Source organism: Nicotiana tabacum, chromosome 22 (genome assembly GCF_000715075.1).
Source record: "Nicotiana tabacum cultivar K326 chromosome 22, ASM71507v2, whole genome shotgun sequence".
Classification (NCBI taxonomy): Eukaryota; Viridiplantae; Streptophyta; class Magnoliopsida; order Solanales; family Solanaceae; genus Nicotiana; species Nicotiana tabacum.
Genome location: NC_134101.1, coordinates 121,701,737 through 121,715,175, shown reverse-complemented (window position 1 = coordinate 121,715,175; position 13,439 = coordinate 121,701,737). Strand labels below are relative to the sequence as shown.

The 13,439-nt window shown below is 36.2% G+C and overlaps 1 protein-coding gene and 1 long non-coding RNA gene across 2 annotated transcripts in view; both read right to left on the bottom strand.

Annotated features, from left to right (window-relative positions):
• Positions 1–4,471: 4,471 nt before the first annotated feature.
• LOC107801968 (uncharacterized) lies at positions 4,472–8,380 on the bottom strand. The gene is made up of 5 exons (XM_016625393.2): positions 7,951–8,380; positions 7,449–7,526; positions 6,474–6,573; positions 5,765–5,907; positions 4,472–4,928 (listed from the first exon to the last, which is right to left on the bottom strand). Exons 1-5 carry the CDS (start codon positions 8,248–8,250, stop codon positions 4,638–4,640), a joined length of 912 nt encoding a protein of 303 aa, XP_016480879.2. The 5' UTR covers positions 8,251–8,380; the 3' UTR covers positions 4,472–4,637.
• A 2,905-nt stretch (positions 8,381–11,285) lies between these two features.
• LOC142176673 (uncharacterized) overlaps positions 11,286–13,439 on the bottom strand; it is a 27,857-nt gene continuing 25,703 nt past the window's right edge. Inside the window, exons 2-3 of the long non-coding RNA XR_012705392.1 lie at positions 12,140–12,217; positions 11,286–11,480 (exon numbers count right to left, since the gene is read on the bottom strand). This is a non-coding gene — a long non-coding RNA (uncharacterized LOC142176673). The remainder of the gene's footprint in view (positions 11,481–12,139; positions 12,218–13,439) is intronic.

Genomic DNA, 13,439 nt, shown 5'->3' with positions numbered 1-13,439 from the left:
CCCCCCAAACTTAACTCCCAACCAATGTGGGACTTTGGCATTTTGCCAAACTTCAACAAATCTCCACCTTGGCAAAATTCCACATTTTCAATTCTCTCTCAATAACAAATTTTGGTTGTGTCTTCATCTTCAATCTTCAGTGTTCAACAATGTTGATCAAATCCAAACAATGTTGAAACTTGACCGCAGTCACCACCTTTGTCAGCATATCAGCAGGATTCTCTGTAGTATGAATTTTCTTCACCGTGACTCCACCTTCTTCTATGATTTCTCGTACGAAATGATACCGAACATCAATGTGCTTCGTCCTTGCATGATAAACTTGGTTCTTCGCTAATTGAATAGCACTTTGACTATCACAAAAAATTGTGATACCTTTTTGTTCAACACCAAGCTCCTTTAGCAATCCTTGAAGCCAAATTGCCTCTTTCACAGCATCTGTAATAGCCATGTACTCTGCCTCTGTTGTAGACAAAGCAATTGTTGACTGCAAAGTAGACTTCCAACTAACTGGTGCCTTTGCAAAAGTAAACACATAACCAGTAGTTGATCTTCGTTTGTCCATATCACCCGCAAAATCTGAGTCACAATATCCAACTACAAACTGATTGTCTTCCTGCTCAAAAACTAACCCGACATCTACAGTATTATGAATATACCGTAGAATCCACTTCACAGCTTGCCAATGCTCCTTCCCTGGATTGTGCATATATCTGCTAATAACTCCAACAGCTTGTGAAATGTCAGGCCTTGTGCAAACCATTGCATACATCAAGCTACCAACAGCATTTGCGTATGGTACCTTTGACATATACTCTCGTTCAGCTTCATCCATTGGCGACATAGTAGTACTTAGCTTAAAATGGGAAGCAAGTGGAGTACTAACTGGCTTAGTCTTGTCATCTATGCCAAAACGTTGAAGTACTCTCTTCAAATATTCCTTTTGAGATAAACAGAGTTTCTTTGAACGTCTATCTCTAATTATCTCCATGCCAAGAATTTTCTTTGCCTCACCCAAATCCTTCATCTCGAACTCCTTCTTCAGTTGAATCTTCAACTTATCAATTTCTTCCGAATTCTTGGAAGCTATCAACATATCATCAACATATAGGAGAAGATATACAAAGGAACCATCTTTAAGCTTGTGCAAATACACACAATGATCGTATTTGCTTCTCTTGTACCCTTGCCGCAACATAAATTCGTCAAATCGCTTGTACCATTGTCTAGAAGATTGTTTCAATCCGTACAACGATTTTTCAAGTTTGCACACCATATTTTCTTTTCCAGCAACTTTGAATCCTTCTGGCTGAGTCATGTAGATTTCCTCCTCCAAGTTTCCATGTAAAAACGCAGTTTTTACATCCATCTGAACTAGTTCCAAATCCAATTGTGCTACCAAAGCCAACATAATTCTAATGGAGGAATGTTTTACAACTGGAGAAAACACTTCATTGTAATCAATTCCCTCCTTTTGAGCATATCCTTTGGCCACCAATCTTGCTTTGTAGCGAACATCTACTTGGTTAGGAAATCCTTCCTTCTTTGCAAATACCCATTTGCACCCAATTGCTTTCTTTCCCTTCGGGAGATTGGCCAATCTCCATGTATGATTCTGATGAAGGGACTGTATCTCATCATTCATGGCAATCCTCCACTTATCTTCTTCTGAACTTTGAACAGCGTCTTTATAAGTAGTAGGAACATCATCAGCTACAATTGAGGTTGCACAAGCAACCGTCTCTATGAGACGAACAGGTTTCGTTATTGTTCTTTTTGGCCTGCTGGTTGCTATTGATTCAAGTTGTTGTTGAGATTCCTGAGTTGGAATCTCCTCTACTGGCTCTCCTTCCAGAGGGTAATCTTCATTTGTTTCCTCCTCTGCTTCTTGTGTAGGAAAAATAAATTTTCCCTCAAACTCCACCTGCTTAGAAGCACCTTCATTTTGTTTGGTATCTTCTGTTACCTTATTTACCATAGCAAATTCATCAAAGGTAACATCTCTGCTGAATATTACTTTCTTTGTCATAGGACACCATAAGCGATATCCTTTGACTCCAGAAGTAATTCCCATAAAAATAGCCTTCTTTGCCCTTGGATCCAATTTTGACTCCATCACATGATAATATGCAGTTGAGCCAAACACGTGCAAAGAGTTATAATCTACAACAGGTTTTCCGTACCATTTTTCAAATGGTGTTTTGCCATCAATAGCAGCAGATGGTAGACGATTAATGAGGTGGCATGCATATGTAATTGCCTCAGCCCAAAATTCTTTGCCCAAGCCAGCATTGGACAACATACACCGTACCTTCTCCAGCAAGGTCCGGTTCATACGTTCTGCCACTCCATTCTGTTGTGGTGTATGTCTAACAGTGAAGTGTCGGACGATGCCATCATTTTCACAGACTTTATTGAAATGATCATTTTTGTATTCACCTCCATTGTCTGTGCGAATACACTTGATCCTCCTGCCTGTTTGATTCTCCACCATCGTCTTCCATTTGAGAAAAATTCCCAGCACTTCATCTTTGTTTTTCATTGTATACACCCACACTCTTCGAGAAAAATCATCAACAAAGGTTACAAAATAGTGCTTCCCACCCAATGAAGGTGTTTTGGAAGGACCCCAAACATCAGAGTGTACATAATCCAAAATGCCTTTAGTATTATGGATCGCTGTACCAAATTTAACCCTTGTCTGTTTCACTTTGACACAATGCTCACAAAACTCCAAGTTGCAAGCCTTTACTCCTTTTAACAATCCTTGATCTGATAGAGTTTTCAAGGATTTTCCTCCAGCATGTCCCAAGCGCATGTGCCATAGCTTGGTTGCTTCTGCCTCTTTGTCGTCACTGGATGTCACTATCGCTGTCCCAATAACTGTACTGCCACGATAGCGATACATATTATTATTCTTCCGATTAGCCTTCATTACCACTAGTGCACCGGAGCATACTCTCATCACTCCATTTTCTGCAATGATTTTGAACCCTTTTGATTCTAGGGCTCCCACAGAGATGAGATTCTTCTTCAAATCCGGTACATATCGAACATCTATCAATGTTCTGATCATTCCATCATGGTTCCTTAATCGTATTGAACCAATGTCATATGAGGTAAGAGGGCTGTTATCCGCTGTGTGGACGACTCCATATTCTCCTTCTTGAAATTCCACGAACCAGTCCCTGTTGGGACACATATGATAGCTACAAGCCGAGTCCATCAACCATATGTCTGAAGATGTTGATGACTCTGTTGTAACTAATGAGAAGTCTGAATCATCACAATCAGCTACATTTGAATCCATAATGGCCTTTCCATTGTTATGTTTGGCCTTATTCTTCAACTTCGGACAGTCTTTCTTCCAGTGCCCTTTTTCTCGACAAAAGGCACATTCATCTTTGCTGGGTCTGGATCTTGACTTGGATCTTCCCTTCTTTGTCCTCGTTTGATTTTGAGGACGACCCCTCACAAATAGTGTTTCTCCTTCTCCGCCCTTCTGTTTTTCTCGCTTTCTTTGTTCATAGCTGTACAAAGCCGAACAAACTTCTCTGAGAGAAACTTCGTCATTTCCATGGAGTAGAGTAGTTTCAAGGTGCTCGTACTCATCAGGAAGTGACGCCAACAACATCAAGGCCAAGTCACCATCATCATAAGTTGTATCCATATTTTGCAAATCTGTAACCAACTTATTGAAACTGGTGATATGTTCATTCATCGTGGTACCAGGAACATAGGTGAAGTGAAACAGTCTCTTCTTCATGTACAATTTATTTTGACTGTTTTTCTTCAAAAATTTATCCTCCAGTGCTTTCCATAATTTACTTGCAGAAGTTTCCTTTGTGTATGGATATTTCTGCTCTCTAGCAAGGTAGGATCGAATGGTACCGCAAGCAACACGGTTGATAATTCTCCAATCTTCTTCTCCAATAACATCTGGTTTCTTTTCTTCAATAGCCAGATCTAGCCCTTGTTGAAAAAGGACATCTAGAACCTCGCCTTGCCACATCCCAAAATGTCCGGACCCGTCAAATATTTCGACCGCAAATTTCGCATTTGACACAATTCTTGTCATAAGCGAAGATGCCAATGATGACGTATTGTTGACACTTGATGTAGATTCTTCTTGTTTATTGTCTCCCATCTTTGACACAAATATTATTTAATAGCTGACGACACAAATCAAGATTATTTCCTTTCTGGTGTGGAAGATCAGACTAAGCTGCAACCACAGAGCATACTCAGACAGAACCTTGACTCAGTTACCAAGATAAATCTTTTCTGATGTGGAAGATCAGACTATGCTGCAACCACAGAGCATACTTAGACAGTACCTTGGCTCTGATACCAATTGTTGCGGAAGCCAAATGTATAGAGTGTGAATAAGTCACAACTACTATACCAAAAATTATGACAGCCACCAAATAATAAATAAGACAATAAAGCAATAATAAAGGGAACACCAGAATTTACGAGGTTCGGCTAATTCTGCCTACTCCTCGGACACAACCAAATATTTTATTCCACTCCAAAAATACAAGTGAAATAATACTAAAGAGAGAAGATACAAATGCCTTAAACAGATGAGAAGGCAAATGAGAGGTGTGTTTCAATCCTAAACATTAGGCCTTCTTTTATAGGGGAAAAATCCCCCCAAACTTAACTCCCAACCAATGTGGGACTTTGGCATTTTGCCAAACTTCAACATGAATATCTTGCAGTTGAGAATATCGATGATCTGAATACCAACTTCTTAGATATGATAAAAAGATACACACTGAGTAGCTCAACAGATCAGTACCAGTGGCTATAGTGACCATCTTGCTCCTCTCGAACATCTTGACAAGAAGGATCATGACAATTACATGTCCCACCTTGGTTTTTAGTTCATCGAGCGAACTGATCTTCATCCATTTTGGCCTCTCCTACATAGCACAATCAACTGATTCAAACAAGAGATAAAACAAAAAACTCTATACCTACAAGCGCACATGTTTCGTGGTTGATGTATGCAAGATGCATTCATCTTCACAAGCTTACATGTTACCGCACCATTTTTTGCTCATCCACAAGCTGGGACTAGGATTTCAAATCTCTAACGCATGCACATATAGAGGATCATAACTCATAACAGTAATAGGTACGAAAGAGGGAATTTCATGAAACTTATGCTTCTTATGATTACAAAATTAAAGTCTTCAGGAATCCGTCTTGTTTTAGTCTTTTGGGAGATACTCAGAATTTTTTGTAGTCCTGAGAGTACCACAATCTTCAGCAGACTGCTAGCAGGGTTAGATGATACAATGATACTTTAGAAGTTTCATTTGGCTATACTATAGGAGCCTATAAGAGTGGAAAATGATCTCAGAGATTCATTGGCATCTATCCTATCAGAACTCTGGGATTCATTGATATGTGAAGCTAAGTATAGATAAACTATTTTCCTGTAGAATCAAGGCTTCTCTGGGCATTGCTGCTACATTAAGAGTAAAACCTTGTTTGTAAATACATTATGGTGGAAAAATACACGATATTAGATCATGTGAACTGAATGCAATTCCAGCTTAGACAACTCTCTTCAAAATAAAGTAATTTTCCTTTTGAAAGATCACCATCATTTTTGGCATCTACAATTTCCATTCCAGGAATGAATAGTTGAATCCACTTAAGTTTACGAAGAAAGCAACAATGTATAGCGGAAGTATAAGATTGGCAAACAGAAATATGGTATATAAGTGAAGAAGATCCAGAGTGCGACTACCTTGAGAGCAAACATCCCAAACAAGGAAGAGTGCTTGAGGGCACGGTCAGAAGTTGGATCCACATTAGCAGAGAAATTAGTGATAAATAATCCGTACAAGCCCATCCCAAATATGAACATCACAGTCCCAGCAAGATAAACATCTGCATTACAAGGATAATAAACTCAGAAACACAAAACGAAGATACTAAGCGGCAAGGATTATATCACCCAACTTGACATTTTAGTAAGAAATTCTGCAACTTCCATATAAGCGGCAACTAAGTATTCTTTTACAATAGCCACAGAGTGAAGTACGTCCAAGTGTACACCAACAAAAATAGAATAACAAGTCGTATATTGAAGCACCATAGATGACTCACTTTAAAGAGAGAAGGATTTTCTATCCATCTTCTAGAGGAATATCTCATACAGTTCTAAAGTGTTGATAAGCTTTCATCTCGACTGATAAATTTAGCATATAATCTTCCACTAGAAAGTGAAACTAAGCTAGACGACTGAGAGTAATCCAGATGAAATGGCAGAAAATAACTCTAATGTTAAGGAAAACTACCAACGAAGGTTAGAATGGGATAACATTTACTGCGATGTGGATGCAAAAATAATTCCAAAAGGCCAGTGGTCATCAAAAGATGGGTGATTAAAGATCCATTGAAATGCAACCATCGAATGATGATCTTGAAAATATCAACATCATGCAGAAACTCACCTATAGCTTCAACCAATCGCAGAACCATTTGTCCTGTGTGAATTCCTTTGACACAGCTCGTCCAATAAACCTTGTAAGCGTCAATAATGTAGACACAACCCTACAAAAGAGAATTTAACTGTTAAAACAACTGATAGAACCCGTAAAAATGGTATTACCTCTTATGTGATGATTATACTATGTATTAAAAGGATTAAGCCCATGAACCAAGATCAATGTTTTATGCCTTAAAGCACTAGAGAAAGACTTTGACTAAAATAATGTACCTAAACAAATACTATACTGCACCTAGTAAACCATTGACAGAGAATTAACTGATACTGTAGAGGTTAAGATAGAGTTGCAAACCAGATGAAGGATACAGTTTATTGCATCTGCAACTTGTTATTTGATGAATTGGTATTATGAGCTAGTGATGAATTAGTATAGGACTTCAGCAGGAATAACTGACTCCTGTAGATACTATGTTTCTATCAATGCAAGTGATGATTACTGATAACAATGGATTAATCTTAATCTGATTCTCAACAGGCCATTTTCATCATATACTAAATTAAAAAGAATTCCTGAAGTTGCTCAAAGCAATAAGTTTCACATATCCAATCACCCTAAAGCATGTGAAATCATATAAGATCTATGAACCAACATCTTGCCGGTCTAAGTTTGTAGATCATATATGGTCTAAAAAATAACAAGTGCAATAAAGTAATCAAGTTTCTGTCTTCGTACAGACTTAAACACAAGCCTTGCCGTCATAAATTTCCCCCGGAAGTACTACAACAACAACAACAACAAACTCAGTGTAATCCCACAGGTAGGGTCCGGGAGGGTAGTGCGTACCCTACCTTGTGAAAGTAGAGAGGCTATTTTCCTTGGAAGTACTAAGATATAAAATTTAACCACCTATAGTATATGATAACAATATATTTTCATACATCACATTGAAAAATAAGGTATGCTTGAAAAAGAAATTACATTGAGGAAGCAGAGCAGCGAACCAGCCAATGAACCTCCGATAGCAAGGAATGCCAGAAAACGGAAGTCAAATATTGCCTGCTCAAAAATAAGTAAGCAGTGAGCAACAGATATGTGCAGCATATATCAATTTATTCATATTGAGCAGATATCAATATTAGAAGTCTGTCAATTCTTGATAGCACCCCAAATGATTGAAGAAACCATATCAGTCTCCAATTCTCAAGAATTAACTGCTGCTTCACACACTAACATGCTTGGAATCCCGGTCACAGGTTCAAGCCATCTTGTAGTGATTCTATGTTTTGTGCATATAGACTTAAAACCTCATATTAATTCTATAACCTATGTATTAATTCTTCATACCACCAAAAAAAGAGCTTATAATTAAAACCACAACATCCTCTAATCCTCAAGAAGTAGATAGCAAATAAACAAAGAAATAGTAAGTAATAACAATAATAAGTACTATCAAGAAAGAGCAAAGAAGTCAAATTTGTACCCTTTCAATAGTTGATTCAGTGTGCTGAACAAATCTAAGAACAGGGTTTCCATTAGGATTAGCCAAAGCATAGTTGAAACCATTTTCGGGGGTTTTAGAGGACTCAACAAAGGGCACTTTTGGTGGAGAATTAGTTGAGGATAATATACTCCCACTTTGTGTGGATGAAGATGATTCGTGGGAAGGTGTAGCTGATGCTGATGCAAACAAGGTAGGCAAACGTCTGTAGTTACTTGGGATTTGAGGGTTGGATATGGAAAATGATACGTGCGCTACTGAAACTGAACTTAATGCAGCCATTGAAGCTTGATCAAAGATATAAATTTGAGATATTTTTTGTGAAGCAGAGTAGGGAACTAGCTAGTAATAAGAGCAAGAGCCAATTGGTTTGTAGTCCCGTTTTCTTTCTTTGTTGGACCACGTCTCTCAATCAGTTTTTTGGCGCTAGCCGTATGAAGACAATAACAATAGTAACATTTTTTTTTCATTTCTTCGTTAGATATATACCATGTGAATCCCGTTCCTAGTTGTTTCTCTTTTTCCTGTTTTATTTGTTTTAGTATTATTTGGCTTTAATAAAACCAGTAGCTTGATGATATCTAGTTATGTTGTGAGGTAGAGTCAGGATTTTCAAAATGTGGTGTGCACCACTCGATCGAGATTTATCGTTTATCAACAAATTTTAAAAAATAAGAAAAATTTAACATTCTGGATCAAACAAATTGAACACCCATGTATCTTAGTTTACAATGAAAATGAAGCCAATGAAAAAACTGGGCAAAAAATACAGTATCAATGCCGCTGATGACAAAACTAAGAAAATATAGATCGAGTGTAGTAAAATTATATTCTCACAATACAACTTCTTGTTCAATGACTTTTTACTTAATTAGTACATATATATATTATGTATCAACTACCTATAAAGTACATTCTGACTGCTTCAATGAATTTGCCGTAGAAACCCTTATTATTAGCAGTAACTATCTTTTTCTGCATCATGATATTAACGTGATTCTTGAGCCATTCATGTTGAGCAAAGAAGTCGCCGCGGGTGTCGGGACGTGTTTCTCCAATTAGCGTATTGTTAACACCATGAACAAATGAAGGCTGTTGTTGATCACCATCAATTGTGCCAATAATAGTTCCAAGACTACTGGAGAAACCATTTTGTTTGTACAACGACTTAAACGGACATCCTTTCGAAGCGTGAGCGCCAACACAAAATAAAGAGAGAATTCCGACAAGAAAGAAGAAGCCTACTTTTGTTGGGGCAGCCATCTGTGTAATTAGAACGTACAAGTGATGGAATAAGGTGTGTTGAGAAGTAATTTTGGTGTACAATATATACATATAGAGAGAGAAGGGCAGAGCTGAACCTATTATATTCCTAATTCTAATTGGATTCTTATTTAGAAGTTACCCTTTTCAAAAAAATCTCCTAAATTTCTCTATGACTGAAATTTTAATGAATTAATACAGACTATATTTTAGGTTTCTATCCTGTTATATAAACTAGTCTACGTGCACTTCAATGATGATTGATGCAAATTTGTACCTCAAACGATAATATTTTAAGTGCTTATGTTATTAAAATTAATAGAAAATTTTAGTAAAATAAGAAAGTGCGTATTTTGTATTGTTTGTCCTTTTAATGTGAAATTAGAAAGTTTTAATAAAAAACTGATACTTTTAAAAAAAAGATTTATTTGCTTTTATTATGTCAATATACAAGGGAAAAAAATAATTAATTGAAAAGTTACCGCATTCCTAATTTCACAATACTAGAAAAAAATAGGTTCTTTTAATAATTATATATGTCAAATTAAACAACAAGTAACGGGAAACAATTCAAATTTTAATTTTATCCAACATAAAATATATTTTAGATGATAAGATTGTCAACCAATATTTCACTTGAAAACATGACTACGTAGGTGCAGTGTGCTGTTTTTCTAAGCAAATATTCAAGAAAATAAGTATTGATATATAAATAGATTTAAGTCACAGCACTAACTAACTGAGTCAGTAAAATCTTTCTTGTCAATTGCCATAATCATATTCGATCCTTTTTATAAGGCAAAATAGCCTAAAAGACATTTCTACTTGTCCCCCTTTGTCATCCCGATCCCGATACTCTACGAAGTTTCATCTAGACACTCGTAATTTTTAAAATACATTACTTTAAATCTTTCTGACCGTTGACCAAGCCTATGTGGCAACTTCATAACTGAGTTGGATAAAATACGCGAATTTCACACGCATAACGAGAGTAAACATAAAAAAGTTAGACTAAAAATGATTAAAATAAGAAGAAAGAAATAAAAAGAAAAGTAAAAGCAAGAGACAAAAAAAATAAGAAAATATAAAATATCTCTGTTCTTTCTTCTTTCCGCACCCCCACCCCCATTTCTTTTTTTCTTTCTATTTCCTCTTTCCTGTTCTTTCCCATCCATCTCCCATTTCTATTTCTTTATCTCTTTCTTCCCCTCCTCGTCCCCCCCCCCCCCACACACACACACACCTGCACCCTCCCTTTCCGTTTTTCCCCAAAACCCATCTTCCATTTCTATTTCTTTTTCTCTTTCTTCCCCTTCCCGTCTCCCCCCACCCCCACCCCCACCCCCTGATGAGACTAACAACTGTAAGCATATCTTGCTTTTTTCTTTTTTTCTATTTCTTTTTGTGCGTATATGTCATCAGCAGCAAAGTTAGTTCATTATAACACTACAAGACTCTTAGAATTGAATGAACACTACAAGATTTTTAATGGTGTTCTTCGATGATCGGAACAATTTTTCGGCGATGGCAGTGGAGTTGTTGGTGGTAAGGAGAAGAGATGGTGGAGTAAGGAAAAAATGAAGATAAAGTCAATAATTTATTTTCTTATGTGGCATTAGTAATGATGTGGCATCCTACGTGTAGGAGATTGTATTACACGCACACCAGCCTTCTATTATAAGCGTTTATTATACATGATTTGAACGAGTGTAAGTGTTCAATTGGCAAAATGCTAAGTTTGGGGACCGACATGACAAAGTGGCACAAGTATAAGTGTCATTTAGGCTATTCTGCCTTTTTATAAAGGTAGAATACTTAACTAACTCCCAAACTTGACGTGATTTATTCAGTGTATTTTTTGTAGGTAGCCTTTACTTCCAGATGTTGATGTGACAAATAGATTGAATGCACTTCTTATTTATCACTAGATGATGATTGCCCGTGCCAGCACGGGCCCAACATGAGGGATGCAATGGTATAAATTATGTCGTTGAAATTAACAAAAAATTTCAAGCAAGTAATGAAGTTGAATATGACAAATTCATATGCAGCAATTGAATAAAAAATAGAATATTAGAGATACATGTGTGAAATTATATAACATAATGCATTTGATAAATATTACAAAATGAATATTTTGGCAACGTAGCTCACTCTAACTTAATATTACAATGAAAAAAGTTGATGTCATTCTTCATCATTGCCATTCCTCTTTGAGGTTTAATTTTGTTAACCGCCTATAGTGGAAACTGGAAAGTTACATTTTATTAGCAGGCAAATATTTAGCTCAACAATCAGGAGCTACAAAGAGAAGTGGTAACATATGCCAAAATCACGCTGCCTTATAGTCTAATTTGTAATAAGTTTGATGTTAAGAGCGAAATATTATAATCCATCTTTCGGAAGAAAGATTAAAAAAGAAGAAACCATTTATCCTTTCTGACAAATTTAGAAAAACAATATAAAACTATCATCCTTCAAAGGAGCCAGAAGTTTAGCTTCTATAGATCGCTGCAATACTATTTATGTCATTACGTCTACGATATATTTTCTTATTGAAAATTTATTTAGAAAATAAATACAACATTTGAAATTTTAATCAAGGTAGACAGTATGGTGTTAGAAAGAGCAATAACCATGGAAAATGGCTGAAATTTAAGCTTATTGAGAGTTAACTTTTTAAAAGATTCGGAAATTTTAAGCTTTTAACCTTTAGTACTTCGGCATAAACTTCATCACCTATCTCTTATTTTTTGTCCAGTCAAAATTATGCTAATTTGCAATATAGTCATTATTCCTTTTCCAATCTAAACAGGAATAGAGGGTCAAACAACTTTGGCTAATACTAAGCAAGGAATAACTATTATCATGCTCCAGTCAAATGGCTAGGAAAAAGATGCTAAATTACCTTTAAAAGCATGTCTTCTAAAGTAATGTTAGCATATATTGTCATGTCCTTAGGATATTCAGGAATAGCTTTGGCAACCTGGAAATAATAACATACAACAACCTATATTAGACTCAATCTTTCACTCACAACAAATTATCAATATTTTTCTCTATAACTACTGTATAGCATAAGTGAAATAATACAATAGTTTTCTGAAAAGCAGGAATAGGGGAAGGAGAAGTGAAGGGAGGTGTTCAGAGCACCTCAACCCAAAGGAACATATCTGGAATGTTGGGGTAATCCAAGTGGCACCGACAACCTATCTATATGCTCTTACTTTGCCAAGTTGGTACCTAAACATCCTTATTTATGAAAGGACCAACATGTATGAGCTATTAAAGATAAAGCTTTATAGTGAAAGTATGAAGAACCTAATACCTATCATGAAAGGACCAACAAGTATGAGAGCTATCGAAGATATAGCTTTAAAGCAAAAGAACGAAGAACCTAATGCCAACTGAAATAAGCAATGTAAAAGATTTTTTGTACCTAAATCTTAAATGTGAAAATAAACAGAACCATAACAATTGAGGTGAGATGTCAGGCAAGATAGAGCACCAACGATCAATTTTAAACTGAGATTAAGAAATGTTGGAGTTCTCCTGTATCTAAATCTTATATGGAAGCAGAAAAATCATATTTCAGAGAGAGAAAAGATTTGACATGGTATCTACTCACACAATCACGTCAAAAAAAATTAATTGTTTCGAATATGTTCTCCCCTATTCTTGAAAAGGCCATATACACCTTGCCCTTTTTGACTTTTCGTTCTTTCTGCTGCAATTGTTTAGCTATATTCTCAAGGATTTTTTTCAAGTTCCATAGATGAGAGGCTTAAAAAAAGAAAATGGTTGATACTTTTCCTAGTAGAAGGTGACAACACCAACAAAAAAGAAAATTATTGTTCTCCGAAGGTCGACTAAGACTTATTAAACACGTTCTAGTCTTCCAGTCACGTGTGAAAGGATTTTTCTGAATTAGCACTGCGGCTACTAATAATGTCTAAGACCTAGGAAAGATTTGACATGGTATCTACTCATATAAACCCGTCAAAAAAAATAATTGTTTTGAAACCCCTTATTATATACTCCCCTGTTTTTCTGAAAGACTTATTAAACATGTTCTAGTCTTCCTGTCACATGTGAAAGGATTTTTCTGAATTAGCAATTCGGCTGCTAATAATATCTAAGACCTTACTACTATATAGGCTTAATATCAAATTTTAGTTCAATACAATGAAACATAAGTGGAGCTCTGC